Below are 23,365 nucleotides of genomic sequence, written 5' to 3' on the forward strand. Positions count from 1 at the left end.
TCGGAAAACGGAGGAACACTACGATCCCCGAGGCTGTGTTCTCGTAGCTGGTTGAGGAGGAGATGACGGAAGGAGCGATGACGGTCGAACGTGGAGGGTCCTGGATGGCCGCGGGTGGATCTGGACGTTTCTAGGGTCTTGAGAATTCGGTTTTGGGTAGATGATATTGTTGGAGGTGATTGGTCCCTTGGTTAGTTGCGGCGATAGTGATGTTTCGTTGGGTAGATTGATCCAGTTTTTGATGGTGGGATGTATGTTCTCTCTGACCCCGATGTACCGCCACCTGTTGTAAGGAAGGCTGTAGACACCTGGGATGTTGCTTTGAAAGATTGGCGACGGTCTTTGGTGGTTCTAGACACCGGTCCTTGAGATCTTGCGGGTCTGAAAGATTGAGATTAGAAAATTCTTCTGGCGAATCAAAGTTCAAGGGTGACCCAAGGGTGGACGAACGATTTAAAACACCCGCCTCAGAAGATGATCGTCCACTTCATGCCTTGGAGTTAATTGAATACCATTCGAATATTAATTGAACTTGTTCTAATAACACTGAGCTGCCTTTTCAGAGTTCAACTTCTCAAATGACCACGAACTAAAACTAAACCTTTTTTGGAGTGATTATAAAAAAAATCGACCAACAATATTGACACTAAGAAACTATCTAAAAATGTTCCAAAGTGACCTGAATATTTCACGAGAAATCGGTCAAGCTTCTCTGTAAACGGAATCTCAAGAGACCCCGCAAAGCCTAGTTAACTGTTCTCCGAATAACCTAAGGCTAAAGTTCAAGGGTGAAAATAAAAATCGTTTCACCGTGAACAAACTGTGACGAACGAAAGGAAAACTCGACGTACAGATTGAGATTGAAATAAATTGCAAATAACGTAGGATACGTAATAATTGGTTTAATCGGACAATTGGCAGAGCATGGCTACGCCTCGGAGGATCCAGTGTTCCGGGGGATGCTCCGTCGGGAGCCATATGGCGATCACGAAGTTCGTCGAGTGGCCGGTCGTCGACAGTACGCCCTTCCTCTCGGCGGTTTTGTACACTGGACAGGTGTACGTGTGTCGGTCCGGCACTTCATCCCTTTTCGCCGGTACCATCCAAATCTGGATACAAACACAGCCGTCAGACGGTGCGAATTGCACGACACGAGTTCGACTCCGTTGCGAGGAGAAAATTGCCAGAATGGCAAACGTGAAAAACGATATTCTCCAATATTGTGAAATTGTCGTTGGAATTTGTTTAACACTGAATTACAGTAGAGCCTTCCGTGTACGAACTAATTGAAAGACTAACAAGAATTTTCGGATAATAGAACAATCACTTTTACGACACTAAACTTCATTTAGCGTGGATGCATAAAGTATATATCTTTGTACATAAAATATCATTTACCTTGATCTATCTTTAAAGCGATCTAGCTATCTCGTAAATCTACATTAACTTTTACAGAGAAATTTCTGTCTTGTTTTAACCCTTTAACTGCATACCACCCGTCTCGGAGACGAATTTGAATTCTTCTACGCGAAGATCCATAAGTTCGCCTGATAATTTAGTAGATGCATGAGGTTGCAAAGGCAAAAAGCACTTTGCATGCTACTTCGGCAGCATTTTCCTTTCGGAATAATTCATTTTTTCAATATTTCTTTTCAAAAGGAAAGAAAATTAAAGAATTCAGAAGGGCCAACATAAAGAATCATAAAATAAAGAGGAAACATTCATTGTTTTCGAATCCTGTTAATTTCGATCTAGTCAACGGAACAAATAGAATTATTGTTTTACAGAAATTAAATTTCCAACTAGTGAAACGAAGAGAAACACTCACGTAAGGAACGGTGTCGTACAATATTTTCGGCATCGATTCGTCGATTTTCATCGTTTCCATGTTGAACCGTGCACCGTCGAGGAACAGCCCGTAAACGTAAACACCGTCGGCGGGCGGGTTTGGGAAGACGGTCTTTTCCATAGGGACGAAGTCGTAGATCAAAAGATCTATCGGTATCGAGTACTTCCTCGAGTAGTTCTGACGGGCGCCGGTGAGAAACGCTTGGGTGAAGTAAAAACCGGAGATCCAGAAGGTCGACGGTGGCCCTTTATCATACCACGACTGCGAATATATCATAAACAAGTTCGTGAGTAACATTCCTAAGGATTAAAAATGTGAAAATTTAGACTATGTGACCTTTATAAATTTACCCCAGGCTGGGGCACATTGTAACAAAAGTTCAGATTTGTTTATAATGAACATAAATGTCTAAGTATAAAAGATTTTGTCACATACTTACACTCAATGTGTTGACCAAGAAGTAAGTCACGCAAATTATTTCCTGATTAAGAAAAACAATTTTGAGAAAAAATTGTGAAAACTTTTTTTCTTACAATCTGCCCCGGTCTCCCCTACACAAGAACAAAAATGATGTATACATGTCGAGGATACCTGAAGGAAGGCGAGCCTCTTCAGAAAGTCCTGAACGTAGCTGCCCAACGGTTTCAGGGACGGATAGGAGTTCCTCATCCACATCTTCGGTATCTTTCCGGTGATTATCGACACGTACACCTCCTCGAGGGCCGGGTTCATGATCACCAGACCTTTAGGATCGTGTTCACGCGGCCGTGTGAGATGATCGATATCGGGCGCCGTGCGCCGAGCCGTGCGTCGGACGCTCGCGGTTTACCTTTGATCGCTTTCTGAACGTTCACCAGGCTATTCCTGATCGTTTGCAGAAGCTTGTTGAATCTTCCCATCTCCTGGACCAGCACCGTGTTCATGCTTTGATTATACAACGTCGGATACTTGACGAGCGCCGCGACAAGATCGAAGTCCCTCGGTAACTTTGACAGAATATCAGACGCCACCCCGTATACGGTCTGGTCGGGCGATTTGCCTGCGTCTGTTTCCGTTTCCCCGGTGTCCTAATTGGAGGAAACACACGGGTCGAAGCAACACGGTGTGGCCGTCTCGTTAGTAGTACGGACGATTCGTCACACGCAGAATATACATTTAAGGAACGCCTATTATATTCGCGAAACACTACCAGAGTTCCTTAATTGTCTCGAAATTTAATGAACGAGGATAATGATAACGGGCACGACGGCGGAGCATTTGTCTAGCGGGTCTCGAGAATATTTTCAGCAACCTGTTATGTACATACAGAGTGTCCCAAAAATATGAGACACTCCGAAACGTGGATATTCCTCATGCAAATACAATTGGAAAAATCCTTTATCGTTTTGTAATCTGAAGCTTCATTACCGAGATATTAACAGTTAAAGCAGAATAATCACCGAAAAACAACTGTCATACCTGTTTCCTGGATAACTTCGGATTCAGCTAGGACAAAGTACAAATGAAATACACAATATCGTCGTAAAGAGCTACTTGTTGCGCGTGAAATTACGTTCGACAAAGACTTACGTTTAGTCCCTGAATGGTCTGACCAATGAAAATATATTAGAAGTGATTCGTATGTTAATTCGAAAATCGTCGTTCTCGAGAGTGATTCTTTTTACCTGCGTCGCAAGGACCGAGGACAGCATCAACGTGGTCTCCTGTTGATCCTTGATGATGTCTGCGTTCTCGTTCATCCCGAACACGCTCGGCGCGGTGGACATCGGGAAGGACTTTACGTACTCGAGAATATCCCCGTGGGTATCGACCTCCGGCACGTAATACAGGCCGCTCGGGTCGAACAGGTATTTCTTTTCCGCGAGCAACTCCGAGCAATAGAATTTCCCGAGGATCGTGTTCAATGTTCGCCTGTCCCATTCGTCTGTCACGCGTCCACCGTAATTGCATTCGCCTGAACGGGGGAGTGGGAGAGAGCAAATTAATTACCAAATCGGCTCATCGAGTGTCCCTAACCTGGGTCCTTGCCCGCGATCACTCGAGGACGCCATATTGAATTGGCACGTTAGTGTACTTCAAAATGTACGCGGGCCGACTAATGGCCACTGTGCGTGTATTAACTTCGAGATTTTACGTGCACGGTTGAATCGATCACGAATTTGGCAAGTTCAGTGCTCTGAATGTGTTTTTCGATTGTAGCGGTGGCGCCATATTTGATTAGACGTTTGTACGTTTGAAATGCTTAGAAACTACTAAATAAAGACAGGAAAGGTGGAAGCAATACTTGAGATAGAAATGAGTGAAAATTGTGGATGATTCAATTGCGGTTGTTTGAAAGATTCAGTAACAAGTTAATTCACTCAGTGACTTTAACGATAAGGACGCCATATTGAATTGGACGTTTATGGATGTTGATCTATGAGATGAAAAATCATATGAAAAATGTCTGACTGTACCGAGTTTTGTATAAAATAATAACGAAAAGTAAATAATTGTTTACTGTAATAACATTATATTACAAAATAAGTGAATTATGGAATTGTATATGTAGAAATACCTGTTAAATATTTCAGAGCAGTGTACTGCACGTCGTCGTACTGATCCAAGAAGATTTTCAGCTGCAAAGCGCTGATCCTCAAATCAGTCTCATTGAACTCGTACTGATTGTTCCAGCCGATCGGTCCGAATTTCCTTCGTTCCTGAACGATCGCGTGGAAGAAGCACAAGGAGAATAGCAGTTTCTTGAACGGTCCTTTCTGCTTCGAAGTGTCGAAGAACTCACTGTCGCATATCGGGTCCTAGTGATTTCAAATTTTTCTAATTGTCCAGCGTCGTTCCAAAAATCAGCGACAATTGCAATTCACTAGTGGATTACCTGAAGAAAAGACTTGATTATATTCGCTCGTAATCCTTTCGGCGGTTCGTTGGTCATCTTGACGCCATTTTGTAGAACGCTGACCGGAAAGTGATCCACAGGATAGCTGGTCAGCCATAAACGAAAGTCCGGGTGCACGGTTTCCGGGGTGAAACTTTCGCATATCTGAATCAGAATTCCGATAAAATAAACCGATCCAGAAATATACTATCTTCGAGTTCTTAGATGACACTTCATTTTTCATTTCATTCTATTCCCTCACGTTTCACGTGCAAGGCGGTTCAGACTTTATTGCCAAGACGACGGGGCCGGGGTAATGAGACCGTTAAAAATTCATTTTCGTACCTTCTCCAATTGGGGCATAAAGCTCTTGGCAAGATGACAATTCTGCAGCACCACCCAGGTGCCGTTCTTCACCCCTTCGTCGATCAGTTGGGCGGCGATAACGCCCTGTCCTTGACCCAAAGACAGGGAGAACAGTCGGTTCGTGCCGAAGCCCTGGTCGTCCGCGAATTTCAGCAGAACCGCCATGGGATCGGCGCCAGGCGTCAGTACGAATATCAACGGGATGCAGGAGTACGAGTCCGCGAACGACGAGAGCAGATCGAACGGCGGCGGCTCGATGTACTGATGTCCCAATTGCTCTGGCAAAACAATTACCATTTAACGAGCGATTCGATCTAACAAGACTGAAGCAGAATTTTGATGGTAGCTGTATCTTTACGGTCATTAAGTATAAACGTTACTCGTACAATTCTACTTGTTTTCTTAAGACACTTGTTACTATAAATATTTCGCAACAGAATTTATTATTACTTGTAGCTTGTGATCTGTAAAATGTCACAAATAATATTAATTCAATTGTTCGACATAGGTGAAATTGTACACAGTAAAGTACGCGAAGAAAAGAATCTCCAGTCCTTTTGGGTTCACGAAACAAAAAGAAAAGAAAAAACAATCCAGTCCTTTAAGTAAACGAAAAAAGAACAAGTCACCCACGTGAAATTCTTCCAAAAAGGAGAAACAAACGATCTCCCCACCTTCAACGAAATTCTGCACCGCCGACACGAGTTTGTCAGGACGAATACATCGCAGCACGAGCATTCTCTCGAAAGGGCTGAACTGGCCGTAAGGCGCGGGGAAAAGTAAAGTGTGCGGCTCCATGTGATCAAAGACGACCTTCCAAGCGTCCACGTTCTCCGTGAAGGAATCTTTCAGACCCTAAACACAAAAACATCCGGCAAACTTTGTACACACGCCGTCTGTAAAGTCTCTGGTTATTAACTCTAAAGGGGTGAAGACTCTTTCTGCTCCCTTGGAAAAAAAGCACAGTGAATACCTATTGACGCGTGTCTACTGTAACAATATTCATTTTTCGCACTGTTTTTTTCGAGTGAACTTCTGAAAAGCACACACCCGATGACCCAACACAGTGGTCTTCTATTTCATAATCGAAATCGAGAAAAATGGAAATGGGTTGCAGGTAGGTCTAGGTTAGATTCTAGTTTTATTGGAGTGGGGATACAGGGGGAGGGTCCTCTCCCTATACATCGACTTTAATACTAAAATAAATAACAGAATAGGGTGTGGATGCTTTCGGAAGTTTATCCCTTTTTGTAGAACACCTCGGTGATATTTATTTTTCACTTTATTACCTCGAATCCAGGAACGTTGTCCAAACGACACAGCTCATCCCAGCATTTCGAGGGCAGCCATTGCGTGGGGTTCTCGAAAGGATTCTCGAGGCCCACGCCGCCGGTCAATAGGAACATCCATTGTGGTATCGAGATCTCACCCCGTTTGTTCAGCAGATTCACCGAGAGAAGCAACGAGAACAGAAGCTTGTCCTTCTCGAACAACGAACGGCATATGTTCACGTACAACGAGTAGGTGAACTCGCGTGTCAGGTCCTTCAGCCGTTGCGCAATGTCCTCCGTCTGTTCCGTGTTGTCGATGGTGTTCTTGAAGAGATTCACGAACCAGACTAACGAGTACTGATACATCGGATCGATATTCGCTAGGACGGCTGTGGAAGATCGACAGTAAAAAAACGTGTAACGTCATCGCAGGACTTTCGATAAATTCGATTAGAGTGAAAGTAAACTGTCATCGAGTTACATGAATATCCCTGTTACGGTAAATATTTACAATAAGAGAGCCACCACTGATTTCGATGATTTTTTAATATGTATTTAAGGTCATCACCCTGAGTAGCACTACGAAGGCGACCCCCAACTAAAACCTTCACAACTCTACTCAGGGTGATTTAACCTTGACACATTGAAAAATCATTGAAATCGGAGGTGGCTCCCTTATTGTAAACATTTACCCCTGTTACTATATGCCTAATTATAAACTTTCTAAATACACTTTTAATGAACATGAAACGATGCTGTCGAGAGTGAAAAGAGTGTTTTGACGTTACGATCGATTTGTTCAAACGAAAGAAGTACCTATCGTGAAGAAGAGGACCGTGCTATAAACAGCTATCGGGGTGTACTCTAATCTCGCCTCGTCGATGGACTTCTCGGTTATCTCCGCGGCAGTTTGCTTCACAACTATCTCGTTCGAGAGATGCTTCGAGGAGCTCAGAACGCTGATCGCAGTCTCGTCCTCGAGAATGTTCGACTCGGACGTGGATAGAACCTCCAGGATTCTGTCCTCGATTTCTTTCAGCATTCTGCAACATTGTAACTTAACGACGGATCGAGAGTAAATAAGCTAGACAAAATTTAACATACTTTTTATTGGCGGCTCCTTGAATGATCAACTGATTCTTCTCAGCCTCCAGATCTGGTCGTTCTTTTGCCACAACGATACCCAGAAGCTGATCCTCGAGACCGATTGGCGTGATCATAAAATTCAACAGAGTCACCTTCACCGCCACTTCCGGTAAATAATGGGGATTACGTAACTTGGTCGTGATGTAGAATCTGTTAAGAAAAATATCATTCTCGAAACATTAATTATGGATTGGTGTCTCGCTTTCAAATTCTCGAAATTCGAATCAGAAATTTTGTAAGATTTCAGAACTCTCAAAACCTTCGAAACTCGACACTCGAAACTTTTTTGAATTTCAATGGGTTTCCAGGTTTTGACGTTTCGAGAAACCCATCCCTAAGAAGTACCATAAAAAAATAAGAACTTAACCAATACCCACCGGAAGTTGCTCGAGTACTCAATAATCGAGTCCCCAATTTTGATACACGTGGTACCACTAGATCTGAACGTTTGTTTCATCAAAAGTGGTTCCATAGCAGCGTCCAGCTCCTCGCCGACGTTCTCCAATAGAACCGGCTGTCCGAACTGCACAGCGTTTTCCAGAATTCTCATATAATCGTTCTGCGACAGTCTGATCACGTTGATACCCGCTTTTTTCTCCATATTCTTCACCCACTTGTTCGCCTGGCCCTGAGGATCGATCATCAACGGCCACCGTCGGGAGTTCGTGACGATAATGCCATTATCGATCGAAAAAAGATCGCTGGGCAAACCAAAGATATTCCACGATCTGATCAGCACAGGATCGCCCAGTATCTGAGTGAGCTGATAGTCAGGCGTGCAATAGACGTCCAGCTCGGTGCAGATCTTCGTCCAGTTCTCGATCTGCTGTTGCCTGTACCAAGTGGTGAAGACACCTAGATACGCTACGATCCCAGAACCGATCAGAATATCGCCAGTCAGTTTGTAATAAAGTTCCCCTAGGGACTTGGCGGTCTCCGACCATCTGGTGTATTCCCCGCCTAGACCTCCGATCAGCTCTTCGGCCCGTCTTAATTTCTCCTCGCACTCGGCCACCTCGTCAGTCATCACCTGGTACTCGGCCCTGCGTTGCGCCAGAAGATCCTCCAATTCCTCCAGCCTCTTCCTGACCTCTTGCAGCTGGTTCCTTTTCAGGTTGAGCTGCGTCATCGCGGCGGAATAATCCGCCTCCGCCTTGGCCAATGCTTGCTTCTTCGGGGCCACCACTTTCGCCACCTTGTCGTACTCCGATAACGCGAACACCCATCGACAGAGGCCCTCGCAGGCGTTCGACACCTGTCTGATCCTCTCGGGGTCGAAGTTCGGGTTGGTCAGTATCGTGGTACGGATCTTCGTCATGATCTTCTCCGGTATGTTGTCCTTGTCGTACGTCAACAGACTCTCGAGGAACTTCATGTCGCTCAGCATACGCAACGAGGCCTTCCAGTAGTCCTCCACCATGCCTTCCGGTGTTTGAACTCTGTCCGGTTTCACGTCCTGGAAAAGTGGATGGATTGTACCGTGGAGACGTATTGGTTAAGAGGAATCGAGGGGATGGATTGTACCTTTAGGATGCAAACTGCTTCCATGACCAATCGTACGCCGGCTGGAGGACGCTTCATCGATCTGACTATCTGTATGTCTTGCGGTGTCAGAGTGTTCAGGGCGGCGTTCGCCATGTTTAATATTGGCATTACATCCTGCAGATCGGCGTCACATTCCTCACGGATCGCGTCAGCTTCGCTGGCTACCACCTTAAATTGGAAGGACAATTTTGAGGGAAGTACTGACAGTCACCTTCCACAAGTGTCAATCTTTCTCCAATTATGGTCCAGAATTTAGAATAATTTGGAATATTTTCCGTGCTTTCACAATATAACTCTGAACACGGAAACGGCTAGAAACTTATAAAGCGTGGAATTAACGTTTCTCAGAGCCCTTGAGAGACAAGTAACTCGCCAACGAGTCGCTCGAATAAACCAAGAAGATAAAGTTACGGTCGCGAGTCAGGATTCCAGGTGAGCTCCTAAATCTCATTAACGTTAACGCACCGCAAAGTGGAAACGACCCGGGTGTCCTAAAAGAAACTGGATACCGGGAGAGAGCCGTCGAGATCCATTTACAAAATTCCGTGCTAAATAGCATTGACTTTGATCTCGAGGAACACCTTACCATGGCCGCCTCCTCGTCCAGCTTGACGATCTGCTCGATGGCCACGGCCTCGTCGTTCTGACTCTGAACGTCCAAGAACATCGCTTCCACGTCTTTCGCAGCGACAAGCAGTTTCGGTTGTAACGCGACCAGGATCTCTTGCATCTTCTCCACCTGTTTATGAGTGCTGTCCAATCGTTCCAAACCAGCCTCGTATCTTCTCTTCCCTTCGACCGCCTGCTTTCTTTTTTTCGCCAGAAGATCCTTGAACGTGTTGATTAGCTCCAGGTACGACGTGGGCGTGACGTAGTTGTATCTTTTGGCCCTTTTCAGGAATTCCAGGGACAGATCCTGCGTGGACGTGTGGAAGAACTGGCACATCTCGATGCACGCGTCCCTCTCCTCCACGGTCAAATCGATTTCGCCGAGAAACTTGGTAACTGTCCCCGATCGGCGACATCGTCACCACCACGTGCAGATGCTCGCGAACGGTCTGCACGAAGAAATTGTACAACGCCACGGGGCTGCCGTCCGTTTGCAACGATCTGTCCCTCTGACGATCGATCACTCGCATCTTCTCGCATATGTCGGACATCTCGTCCGAGGCGAATATATTCGGCACCTCACCCGAATTCAAAAGATTGCTTATATCCTCGAGGAATATCTCGTCCCTGATCTGAGTGTCCAGGAACAAGAACACCGTGTGCAGATCGCTGGCTGCACTCTTCTTCAGGATCTCCTTCAGGTCCTCGTGCCACTCGTATGTGCCGTATTGCTGGGACATCTCCACTTGGAATAGCTCGTAGTCCGCGATGTGGGCTGCCAATTTGGTTAGAGACTGACGACCAGAACCACCGACGCCGATCAAGAGGGCGTGGCTACGGGGTTGCATCATCACTCGACAGATCTTTGAAAGATGCTCGACCGCGAATCTGTTGAGGATTCGGTGAAATTATTATTTCATTGATTCATTGTAATACAGTGATTCATGCATTCGTTCAGAATACTTTCGAAATAACAGTTAAGTGATCATTTTTGTGACATATATATCCTCATTTTAAATCACAATTTGTAATTTGGTAGGTTATTTGGTCACATATATATGACAGCGTTCCGTGAACAAATTTGTGAGTCACTGTATTTGCTGAAACGGATAATGGACCTGAAGAGAACGAGGTTCATGGGAGTCCTTGAAATGGAATTGTACTCTCTTAGATATTCTTCGACGATCACTGTAAGGTCATCTATGTTGGCCACTTCTGTGTATAATTTCTTATCGGCCATAGGATCTTGGAAGTCGCAATAGATCAGATTCCGAAGTTCTGTCTCTGTCACCTATGGACAAATTAAATTGCAGTGTGTTTTGATTAATGCTCGACAAGATTATAATCTCTCAGAAGGTGATACAGACGTACCGTGTTTGCCCCATCTGTCAGCAAATGTTTGAACATCTCATTTAAATTGTCTTCTAAGTAGTTAGTCACGGTTTGTCGTATCTGGTCGACGAGCCACTTAATGTCCATGTCGTCGACCAGCCGATCCCCATAGACGCGGAGAACCTCGTGCACCCATAAACGCTTCATGCCCACCTTAGAACGGAAAAAAAATCATTATCGTTGTTCATTTCAATGATATTCTAAAAATTTGTAAATTCCATATGAAAGGTGTTCAATATGGTGACGATTAGTATGCTCCTGTAGGGGTTCACACGTCACACTACAGGGACTCTTAGGTACTTTTCTTGCTTTCGTTCAAGATTCTTCAATATTACTTTTTGTGTTCAATATAATTTTAATGAGAAAAAAAATTAATGATCTCGCACAATTAACCTACCGGTTCGGTAACAGTTTCAGGCACGGAGAGCAACACTCCTTGGATCACCCTCGAGAAGTCCCTCAAGTTGAACAAGTAGTGCGACTTGGCCGGAGTTGGCAGAAGATGCTGCCTGGTTTCTTTATAAATGTCCAGCGTACCGTCGACTATATACTCGACGCAGGGCTGGAAAAAGTCTGGAAACTCTCTTCTGTTCAGATGCCAAGACATCACCGTGCTGAAGATAGCGGTCAGAACGTCGTCGGAGAATTCGGAGATGCCCAGGGTAAAGAAATGCCGTTTGAACCTGGGTGTGACGTCCAAACCACTGGACGGAGGTCCCATGGCGCATACCAGTTGAACGTCTACTAGTTCTATGGGAGCCACTTCCTTCACATCATACCAGGTCCAGTGATCCAGCCATTGTCTCAGCAACTCTATAGGCGGCTGGGCGCCGTATTCCTCTTTCTGAGGCATGGACAAATCGTCCACAAACACTACCCAGTGTTTACCAGGCGGCGCCCCATAAAGACCCTTCCTCCTTCTGTCCAATTTGTTCATGATGATATCTTGCGCCTGATTGGCGGTGGTTTGCGCCGAGAATATTACAAACATAGGCTTGTACGTGTCCGGGTCGTTCTTCTTCAGAAGAAAGTCCATCATGTAGACGGACTTGCCAGTCCCAGTCGGACCGACCACGAGGACCGGTTTGTGATGGCAAATGAGGAGCTTGAACAGGTGAAAGTAACGAACTGTCTCGATCGTCGGAATGATCACTTGATTCACCGGCATATCTTTCGGGATCGGCGGAACGTTCTGCAGATCCTCCATCCACGGCCTCCACTTTCCTCGGCCCTCTTTCACGTATTTGAAATCGAAAACCAGACCGGTTAACGGCACGGTGACCACGTATGGCTTTGGCGGATCGGTGGTGTCATCGGAGATATTGAAACGTTGCCTGATGTCCTCCGGGAACTCCCTGGCCGTTAGACCTCTGAAGAGATCGCTGAACGATTCACGTGAATCCGTGTTCAACGTGCCGCCCATCGCCCAGATGCAGGAGAAGAAAAAGCAGCCCTGAAACGGAAGTGTTCGTTCAGACGTCTTTGGTCCGATTAAACTAGAAAGAAATCGGTACCTCTACTTGCGCTCGTATATCTAGATCGGATAACGTCTGGAGGTACTTCTCATCGTGAAAGTCGTCGAGGAAACAATCGAACAGGTACATCACTGATCTCACGAGATTCGCATCGGGCATTGTAATCAGCTCCTGAACAGAGGAACGAGCGAGGGAAATGGACGATGATAATGGTTTATCTAAATGGATCTACGAAAAAGAGTCTTTTGAACCTTGACTGCCCCTCGTCGTAGAAGATAGAGAAGGGGCGGGCAAAATCTCATGTACATATCGTGCAAATGATTCTTATGGTGTTCCGTGAAGGTCTCCGGCAGGGTGTTCAACCAGGAGAGCAAAAGGGGTCTCCAGCCAAGGCTGACTGGTTCCATGTAGATCATACCGCATCTGGATACCGTGGCGGGCGAAGCGACCTGACGATAAATCAATAATCGTTTTATAATTTAACATTTAACAAAAAACGTTTATATGGAAAAACGATTCGTGGTTAGGTCTATAGTCAGATCGTCATCTAGACTTCCCTTACCTCCAAGTCCATAGGCTCGTAGATCAGATTCGTAGTGGGCGCCAATTGTATAATCTCGCCCGAGGTCAAGCAGAGCTTTTTATTATCATCGAGCACGGTGTTCATGTTCTCGATCCAAATGGCGTCTACCGGTCCGTCAAAGACCAGCCACTTTCTATTCAGATTGGTGGACGTCGCGAACGCCCTGTAGCTGACAGCCAGCACGCCGTCGCTCCATTCGTGGGAGGCTGGGTCGAACTGTCCGTACAATTGTCCCATCGTGATCGCCTTAGGATTAATAACCGTTATCTCGACCCTATGTTCGTCCATCAATTGTCGCTCCTCCAGCAGTCTCAGACAGGCAGCCAGCATCCTATACGCGGACGTTTTCCCGCTGAATGGCAGACCAACGATCATGAACCCGTGTCTGACGATCATCATTTCGTATATCTGCTGGATCTTCTGCAGAAAGAACTCGGTGCACTGGATGTTCGCTTCTGCGCACGCGTCCCTCGTGCAAGCGTTCAAATGCGTGTAATCTGGTGTCGGTAGCACGACACCAGGAAATAGGTCCGAGGCGATACCCTCGAAAAGTGGAAGATCCTGAACAAGAAACTTGGGAAGATTCACGTCTAGGATACTTCTCAACATCAGAATATCCTCCGATTGTTCTGGATATCTGAGCTTCAAGTTGCCAGCCGCCACCAACACCGATTTCACTGCCCTCATGCCGTAATCGTAATGACTCTGACTGCTCAGCTGCTCGGAGCAGAGCTTGTAAGCGGTTACGATCTTCACCGCTAGAGGTCTACCGTTGTAGAAACCGTACGAATATAGTGTATTCTCGGCGATCAACGCATAGTCCGGCACCATCATGGCAACCGGACGGAACAACGCCTTCAAGTTATCAGGTAACTCGGATCTACCGGCGTAACCAGGGTTCATCGTGATGAAAATGGCACAACTCGGGTCCAGGAAGATTTCTGTACCCTCGAAGAACATTTTCTCCGCGCCGCTATTAATGCCACGTTGAATCGTCAAGATTTGTTGGGCGACCACGGACAATACCTCCAGATCGATTCGATTGAATTCGTCGAAGCAGGACCAGGCGCCGCAGGACGCCAATCCTTTGAAGAATTTCCCAAGGGCGATGTAATCCAAGCCCTCGGAGCAATTGAAGACCACGCACTGTTTCGCCACTGCTTTAGCTAGATCTTTGGTCGTCTCGGTTTTACCAGTACCAGCGGGGCCCTCCGGTGCACCGCCCAGATGAAGACTCAAGGCGCCGAAAAGGGTTCGATAACATCGATCCGTCAGAGGAGTAATGACAAGTCTAGAGGAATTTCCCAGATATTCGTATCCGTATTTCAGGTTCGAATTAATCATATAGGACCACATGTCTTCCTCCTGTAAATATGAATTATCTATTCTATTTTTGATACTAGTCGTCGTAACAAATGTGTTAATATTTATTTTTCGAGAGATGGTTCTAACCAGCCAATAATAGCGTAGATGACAGAGCCATCTGAAGTCGGTGTTCTTGATCACGACCTCTTTGCAGAGGTTCGCCAGCACATCTTTCCCGTGGACATCAAGAGTGACAAGAGCCTCTAAAATGTTCGAAGATTCAGTGAATTGTCAGGATAACTTGTTACGTCGAGTTTCTTTTCTGCCATAGAAGATCAAGAGTAAAATATGATCACCTAAAGTAATACGATTCTGTTTCGATAGTTTTCCTCTGATGAGCCTTATCACATCGTTCAGTTCTGCCTGGCACTGTTCGAAGTACTTGTTCATGCCGCCAGCGCCCGCTAGCATCGCCTCCTCGATGCGCAGCGTCCAATACGTTTTGCCAACGCAAAGGATCGTTTGGCCGGGCCACTCGAGGACCCAGTCCTTCCTTGGTTTACTTGGATACGCCTCGATTGCCAGCTGCACCACGCGCCGAATACTTCGTCGCATAATCGTTTCCAGCTCGACGAGCCACTTCTCGACTTGTCCACGCGCGGCTGCGGTGGATATCGCATCCACGAGGCCCACCTCTTCGTCCTCTGACGATCTCATCGCGAGCACCTCCTGGTCCTCGTTGAACTTCAGCCGGTGGATACCCTCGAAACATTTCTTTAGATGCGGCTGGACGCTGGAAAAACGATGGTCAATTTGTGATTCGAGTATTTTCTTTTGCTATTTTAAGAAACAACACACTTGATGGTGGACACTTGACAAACGTTCATTTAATCTCATTAACTGTTGAAAGGTTACGATAACGCTCGTGGATACCGTTACTTTTCACTATGTATTATTCAGAATAAAATTCTGCCCGACTCCGGTTCCAGTGTTAATGCTCGAGCCATCCTGTTATCCGAACCGGCCAACCCGCCACAACGAAGTCGAACAAATGGTGTTCCACTGTCCCGTATATAGGATTACCGTGTCGGGTCCTTGGTCTCCGACAGAATTTCCAGGAGCTCGTCGTTCGATAGGAAGAAGAACCGCGGGAAGTAAAGCCGCTTCTTCTCGAGGTAATCATTCAGCCCCTTTTGAATATCCTCCAGCAGTCCGTAGCTCTTCTTCAACCTCTCTAACATCTTATCGATCTCGACCACAGCAAGAACACGGGAATCGGAGTGAACGGTCTTCATGATGTCGCGCCAAGTTTTATCCACAGCGGAGAACTTCCGTCCCTCCTCTGGCATCTGCTGTTGGATGTCCGGCGACGTGAATATCGGTTCCAAGTACATCCAAATCGCCTGGACACGCAGCCATTGATCCAGAATATCTTGCAGCAGGTGCAATTTGTGCTCCCATACCCTGTTTGAGGCCATGAACAACGAGATTGAGGGTATGTTCACGATATTATAGAGGATGTCCAATAGTATAATAGATATAGAGGACATTACAGGGTACAAAGTTAAGTTATACTTAATTTTACTAACAGTATTAATAGTTAATAACAGATTCTAAAGTGTAAGTGCTAAATTTAAGTTGAATTTTAATTTCAATTGGTATTAGGACGATAGAGCTGTGATAAAAAGGAATAGAAGTGTAAAATATTTTAAATAAATGTAGTAATACCGGAAGTCATCCAAAGCCGAAAGGCATGGATAATAAAGAATAATAGTAAATAATACTAACAGTATTCTGTCCTCGAAAGGCTTTATATTCGGCGAATTCTTTATAGTAACGGTCTTGATGATGTGATCGTCCAGAAGCAACTGTATTTCATCCACGCCGGCGATAACGTAGGTGCCGGTGTCCTTGAAAGGGTTCACCGTGAAAGCCAAATCGGTCCAGTCCTTCTGCATCCTGTCGATCGCCTTCTCCAAGGTGGCCTCTTTCGACGCGTTGTCCGAGATACCCTCGAACTTTTCGGCCAACGAGTCCAGTCCCATCTCCAGTACCTTGGCTAACGTTAAGTCAACGTCAACCTTGATCGGGATCCCGATGATCTCCGATATTTCCTCCCAATGACGTGTTTTCAGTCCAGGATTGCCTAACGTGAATATGATCGGCATACGATCCCTGAACTCCTCGATCTTCTCGCGGACACTAAGCGCCAGATTCCTGAGATCTGGTTCCTGGAAAGACTTCTCCAGTTTGTAGATCGTTCTACGGATTTCGAATAAATTTACGGAATTATTGCCGATTAAAATGTTTTCGGCTGGAGGAACTGCCATAATTTTCCATGGAGACATTTCACCTGTACGCATATCCGACATCGTTGTCGATGTCCTCGGGATTGTAACTGCCGATCATCGATTGCAGCCAGAGCTCGTGTTTGGTCATGAAGTCGCAGACAGCGTCGAACAGCTGCTTGAACGGCTTCAGTTGATCGGCGATCTGTTTCCTGCGTGGATACTGCGTGATCTCCCAGCCGAACGCGTTCTCCTCCTCGTTGAACTTGTCGATCTTCTCCATCGCGGTGATCAGCCGGTTCTCTAGAGTCTGGGCCCTCCTCTGGTACTTGTACACCTCCGCCACGTCGCCCCAGTACTGGATGTCGTCGACTTGCTTCGCGTACGAGTCCAGTTCCTCTTCAAATCGGATGTACCTGACTGTGTGTTTGGAAGACCATAACGTTAAATCGATTCAAAAAAACCCATGATAGTTATATCCGTTCTTTCTGTTGTTAATGATACTTCGTAACGCCTCCTGGAACTCCACCGTCTTAGTCGCCACGATATTTTGGTTCTCTATCAGTATATCCGGTATTCGATGGTACCATTGGAACGCCATATTATTGGCGTTTACTTCAGCGTCAGTGAGAACATAGTAATTGGACAGCAGGAGAATGTGCTGAATTATATCGTAAAGCTCCACCTCCAACAGCTTCAGAGACCCTTCCACGGCTTTTCGAACGAAATCTATGAGATCCATCAGCTCGGACGTGTCGGCTGGCGTGCTCAATGCTCGCTCGGCTATGCTTTCGTATTCCCCCGTCATTCTAAACCGAAACAGGTATACAATGTTGCGTTTTTTTTTTTGTAGATGCTTGAAGAGTCGTGCTGAAAAGAATAATAAAACACTCACCTTATAGCTGTGAGTTGGTACCTCTTGACCAGGGTATTGGTAAGAAGACCCTGTATCTGCTCGATATTACCGACGATCGTCTCGATGAAAATCTGCCGTGACACTTTGAAGAGGCCGGTGAACACTGTCCTCTCGATTTGCAATGGAATATTCGCCATAAGCGCGCGATAACGATTCATCATCCCCTCGTATTCAGGTAACGTTTTGCTCTCGTCGTTCACGAACCTCTCCACCGTTTGGTACTCGTCGTTATTGTAAAAATGTTTATGTCTGTGACGAATAAACGGAACAAGTCATGAGAGATAGAAGAAAAATAAAAGCAGATGGAAAATATAACACGATTGATAGTTACACTTCTAACGCGGCCAGTATCTTCGTGGGAATAATTTTTTCTCGATCGATCAGTCGAATGATCCTCTGCTTTTGAGCTTCCACTATCGAATGATCTATCTTCGGCTGCACCGGAGAAATATAAAATGATTTATGTATTAAATTATTCGAACTTCAATCGAAAGTCTGCTCTTTTAGGTTGTCAATATGTAATAAAAAATTAATCCTTTGCATACTCGTAGAAGTTCTAACGGGCCAGACCAGTCTAGGTAAAGTTGTGTTTCCAATGTGTTAAATTCTGCAACAGCTTTGCATATACCGTTCAAAATACCGCACAGTACATGTTTAAACGCATCGAAGGTGGGTTGAAAATCGGGCTTTTTGTCGACGATTATAATATCCACGTGAAACTCGCATCTCGCTGGCTGTAAACGATAATTACTGAGACGATTTTTTAATTGTTCTTGCAGGAGATTCTGGAATAACTGACCTGACCGCGAACGATCAGGTTCATGAAATCCTTTATGCTGCTTTTACAGAGAGACAGTAGCTGAGCCTCCATTATTTTGGCGACACATCCGAAGAATCGTCCGAACTGTGTACGTTTCAGAGGGCTAGGTACTAAATTCTTTCTGTTATTCTGTGGAAATGGAATTAAATGGAATTAATAATTATTTAATTACGTTGTAGTGTTTGGACGTTACTGATCTATCTGCCAAATAATCTGATAATATAAGAACAAGAAAATCCGTATTGTATTTGTCCGTATATATTTCATAATTCTACAATTTATAAATTCCACGGTGGGCCTAATCTTTCAGAAGAGATAAGATAATCTTCTTCGTCGTCTATAATAAATATTATGTACACTGAATCATTACAGATCCTTTACCACAAGGAATATATCCTGTATTCCACTGTACCAAGACTTCTGCAGTGTGACCTTCCCCCTCTCGATTTGACGATAAACTGTACTTTCATACTCTTGCAGGCCCCAGCTCCCCTTGTGCGTCGCAAGTTTTTTGACGTCGATAAGCCGAAAATCTCTGAAAAATAGCTGTTCATTCATCGATCAGAAGCATCGTGCTGGAAGTTTGTGGTGTCCTACCGAAATATGCGTATCCATCGATCTAAAGTCATCTTCATGCATGGATTTATCAGATACAAATCGCGTTGCAAGGTGACACTTCGTTCACGAACCTGACCTACTAAACTAGACAGCAGTTCACTTTGTTGTGCCTGTTGAAATTGAAGATTTTCATGAAGTGAATACTTTAACTTTTAGACCTGGAATAAAATACAACGAGTGTTTCGAGAGAACTATTCTAATTAATAACTCTCTCTGCCAAAGACACTTCTCTTCCGGCCGCCATTTCTAGTATTGACCTTCAAACGTCCTTGATAAAACACCCTATATACAAAATTTATTAATGTACATTTTAGATTCACCTCTTGTGGGGATTCCTGTAAAGGATCCTGAAGCGCAAATTCCAATATCGCTTTCTTAATATTCAATGTGTATGTGTCTTTGATCTCGATTAATAGATCTTCCGTGCAATAATTGAAACGATCACGCAAACAGTACGGAACCGAATTTAATATCTTCTCAAGAACATCATCGTGAATTTCGGCCGTATGGACAGTATCGACTCCGTTGGAAATATAATTGTAGTAACGGTTTATATCTTGGTCCGTGGTTAAGTCCAATCCCGACTCCGATAATTCCGGTTTAACAACTAAACCCACCATGAACCTATAAATAAAGTCACCAGTAACTATTATCTTTCACAAACTTGACTTTAATTACATTTACAAAGTTTTTAACCTATTTTTCATTTTGAACGAAAGTAAAATTCGCGTGTATAACCGACCTACGAAAGCTTTCCGTTCTCAACCGTTTTTCAGCATGCGTCTCCTGTAATTGCCTTTTTTTTCGTATATTATCCTTTTTCTGGCATCTGATGCAATTCATCAATTCTATTGGTTCGATCTTGAATTCGTCCACTTTGCATATTTTGGCGGGCTTCTTTTGAATTGGACGTTGTGGAATACCTTCGCACGATGTCACTTTCATACAATCGCATTCCATACTGAACTGCGTATCGCAACAGGACCCCGGAAAATGGAGATTTGTTTTACACCTAAAATAATGCCCAGAAACAGTACGAACGAGATGTTTTATACGCCAAAATGAACTTCATTCGATCATGAATACGAAATCGCTTATAAGCTACGATTCGGTGACTGTATAACTTGCAAATTTCACTTGAAAAACATCCATTTTTCCGTACTACCTTGCGATCGAATTTTAGAGTCGCAGAAGGCGCCACTTTCGGAATAGATCTCGGTTTAGCAATTGTTCCAGGACCCCGTGTTTTGAACTACTTGCATCGTAAGTATTAACTGATAAAACTTCTTCGAATTATTGACTGTTTTAGATAAATTGTTGCTACATTTACAGTTTAGATAGATTGTAAGTACAAAATGTTATCTCTATGTGTTTTCCACCATCAAGTCGCGAAAAGGTTGACACTAGCGGCTTCAATTGACTGTAGTTTCTAGGCAACGAAATTAATCGATCTCGAGAAAATTGTGGGACTTTTAATCGAAAAACTTTTTGTAAAATAATGTCATTGTAATATTGCCGTGTTAATATTAACACGTTACTTAAAGTTGTGTTCAGATATTTTTTAGGTTAGACCTCTATAAAATTCTACTTAGAGTCACCTGGTTTACATTTCTTTTTACATAAAGTAACAGTATCAGTGACATTTCAGATGATTCCACGTCAGGTATTTCGTTCCATATATACGAATTACTTAGTCTGTTATTCTGCGAAGAAAACATTATTGTCCAAATTACGCAAGAAGACTGGGTATACGTTTGTGAACTGTAAGAAGGCATTAGAACTACATGATAATGACATAGAAAAAGTAAGACACTTATTAGTCAATGATCTGAGCAAAAGTGTTACTAATTTTGTCAAATGTTTTAGGCTGAAGTATGGTTACATGAACAGGCACAGTCCCAAGGTTGGACCCAAGCAGCTAAACTACAATCTAGAATAACATCTCAGGGATTAATAGCTATAGTAACTAATAATAATTATGGAGCACTTGCAGAGATAAATTGCGAAACAGACTTTGTTGCAAGAAACAAAAGATTTCATGATTTAGCCGAAATTGTACTGTCAACTGTGTTACAACATGGAATGACATTCAAAGAAACTGCACCTGTCAATAAAACCATGCTATTCCCAGAGTCTTTAAACTCTTTGGTTGCCAATGATGGCAAGAGTTTAATAGACCATTGTGCTTTAACTATCGGAACTGTTGGGGAAAACATTAATATACGACGTGCGTTGTGCATGAGTGTACAACCAGGAGTGCATCTATATGGTTGTACTCACCCCTCGCCTGTAAATCCAGTGCCAACATCTTTTGGACGATATGGTGCATTAGTGGCTTTAAAATCTAAAGAAAGAACTCCAGTTTTAGGAATGCAACTTTGCCAACACATTATTGGTAATCATACTTGTGAACTTAGTGCAATAATTTCATACAGAACTATATTTGATTTGAGTAATGATATAATTCTTTCTGTTAGGTATGAATCCAGTCAAAATTGGAGATCTAAGTGTTGATGAGCCAAACGACGACGTGGACGAAGAATCTGTTATGTTATACCAAGATTTTTTACTTGATTCTTCGATGTCTGTGCAACAATTGTTGCAAGCTGAGGAGACGGAAGTTATAGATTTCGCACGTTTCGAAATGGGTGAAATACTTGAATCGGAGACAGAAAAACAGCCATTGGATTCTGTAGAAACTTGTGGTTAACATGTAGAATGATCTCGAGTTGACGCATGTAAATTGTACAAGAATTTCATGATGTAACAATTTGTTTCATGTTTGGATGAAACATACAATTGTTTCGGCAAAGAACGTAAAAGATTTTTTAATCGTTTATTACTTACCTTATTACAGATTAAGCACAACTCGTTATAAATAAATTGGAAAAGTATGTAATAGGAAGTGTTAAGGTCTCTTAATAATAGACGTTACTTATTGTCTAATCCAGTGTACATGCATACAAAAATAAAACGTATTTAAAATGATGATACGAAGAATAAAAACAACGATCTAAATGCAAAGAACTTTACATCCGAAATTCTAAGATGACATGTAAATCATTCCTTTTCTTCATTTTCATTATTTACCGCGCACATGTCATTTGAAGTCACCGGTTTTTTTTTGCTTCTCATAAGCCTAACAGACTTCCAGAGCCACATTCGTGCGTCTTTTTTCCAGTAACGAGCAATATCTTCCGGTGGATATCTAACACCCTGAACAGGTTTACATTCATCAACGATATAGTGTGACATATTTGAAGATTTGGAAATCATACTTGAAAAGTCAAAATATCAGTATGCTGAAGAAGTCGACAGGGTGGTATGTCTCTCGTATTCAAACCGTATAACTCCTGCTCAGTATCGTCTGGTGGTTCAGTTTGTGCATCGCTAGTTCGTCGAAGCGGTATCTCATTTCTAGCTTCGATTTCGGCTTCCAGTTCCAAACGTTCGAGGGCCGATGTAAAGCTCCTCGACTCTTTGCAATTACCAAAATTCGCCTACTTTTTCCAATATAACATACACGTGAAAAAGGTATTATAAATTTATAGTATTTCTCAAATAAAACATATTTATTCAGATAATCGCATGAACCTGTACTCCTTGAGAGCAAACGTTGCATCCTATTGCACCGGATAGGCTCGCGTCGCTCTTAATCTTTGTCAATAAACTTCTCTCGTCCCACGTAAAATTTTCAACTATACATGAACCGAAGAATATAATTAATGAATAATCTGACAAACCGATTAGAACGGCACCAGGTTCTAGTACATGAAAAACAACCACAAACCGCTCGAATGATCGGATTCATCGTTTCTCCAGTCCATCGGCCTCTCTCCCCTGTGTCATAGAAAAATAATATTAGAAAAATATCCTGTATCTGTCAAAATCAGCTGACAGATACTGATTCCGTTCCTCTTCATGTACAATTAAACAACATTCGAATAAATGAACAGTTCCCATGGAGTTGTTCACGCGTCTCACCGTTTCTACGCCAGGTGATGCTCAAATACATGCACGAGTTCCATCATTACTGTAACTCAAATTTCATAAATAAATACATACACGTTCTTTTTTTTTAATTCTATTTCTGCATACAGAATAATTATACCACGGCTATAAGTCAGCAATAGGACACCCTGTACAGTTTCTCATTATACATCACCGCGGCTAATTCGTCGTCCCTGAAGCCCATGGCGCTCGCATTTCACGAAATACCTGGCGCGCATATTACACGCCGTGGAATAGCGTAACGAGCGTGTTTCAGCGGGAACGTACTTAATCTTCCGCGCGATGCCAGGCGGCCG

General features: G+C 43.8%; 2 protein-coding genes across 2 annotated transcripts; one reads left to right on the plus strand and one right to left on the minus strand.

Annotated features, from left to right (window-relative positions):
* Positions 1 to 902: 902 nt before the first annotated feature.
* Positions 903 to 19,678, minus strand: LOC107195153 (dynein heavy chain 7, axonemal). Its single transcript, XM_015584940.1, is given in 35 exon segments — positions 903 to 1,109; positions 1,829 to 2,110; positions 2,441 to 2,592; positions 2,679 to 2,916; positions 3,514 to 3,803; positions 4,407 to 4,647; positions 4,725 to 4,889; positions 5,070 to 5,368; positions 5,765 to 5,945; positions 6,380 to 6,750; positions 7,178 to 7,404; positions 7,466 to 7,657; positions 7,885 to 8,963; positions 9,032 to 9,220; positions 9,639 to 10,053; positions 10,055 to 10,549; positions 10,780 to 10,952; positions 11,033 to 11,206; positions 11,451 to 12,506; positions 12,568 to 12,699; positions 12,780 to 12,977; positions 13,091 to 14,476; positions 14,564 to 14,679; positions 14,773 to 15,209; positions 15,500 to 15,880; positions 16,205 to 16,678; positions 16,770 to 17,124; positions 17,209 to 17,513; positions 17,600 to 17,869; positions 17,952 to 18,055; positions 18,166 to 18,354; positions 18,420 to 18,569; positions 18,822 to 18,975; positions 19,038 to 19,168; positions 19,379 to 19,678. Coding segments are annotated over 35 exon segments (11,508 nt in total).
* A 615-nt stretch (positions 19,679 to 20,293) lies between these two features.
* LOC107195226 (elongation factor Ts, mitochondrial) lies at positions 20,294 to 22,046 on the plus strand. The gene is made up of 4 exons (XM_015585030.1): positions 20,294 to 20,321; positions 20,707 to 20,862; positions 20,925 to 21,453; positions 21,536 to 22,046. The coding sequence occupies exons 2-4, from the start codon at positions 20,707 to 20,709 to the stop codon at positions 21,766 to 21,768; spliced, it is 918 nt and encodes a 305-aa protein (XP_015440516.1). The 5' UTR covers positions 20,294 to 20,321; the 3' UTR covers positions 21,769 to 22,046.
* Positions 22,047 to 23,365: the final 1,319 nt, after the last annotated feature.

This window comes from Dufourea novaeangliae, unplaced genomic scaffold (assembly GCF_001272555.1).
Source record: "Dufourea novaeangliae isolate 0120121106 unplaced genomic scaffold, ASM127255v1 scaffold55, whole genome shotgun sequence".
In the NCBI taxonomy this organism is placed as follows: domain Eukaryota; kingdom Metazoa; phylum Arthropoda; class Insecta; order Hymenoptera; family Halictidae; genus Dufourea; species Dufourea novaeangliae.

Bases quoted from the DNA above. Each gene is read 5' to 3' on its own strand.
- LOC107195226 (XM_015585030.1), top strand. From the start codon at position 20,707: ATGATTCCACGTCAGGTATTTCGTTCCATATATACGAATTACTTAGTC. The intron at 20,863-20,924 runs GTAAGACACTTA...CAAATGTTTTAG, and splicing joins ATGATAATGACATAGAAAAA to GCTGAAGTATGGTTACATGA. The intron at 21,454-21,535 runs GTAATCATACTT...TCTTTCTGTTAG, and splicing joins ACTTTGCCAACACATTATTG to GTATGAATCCAGTCAAAATT.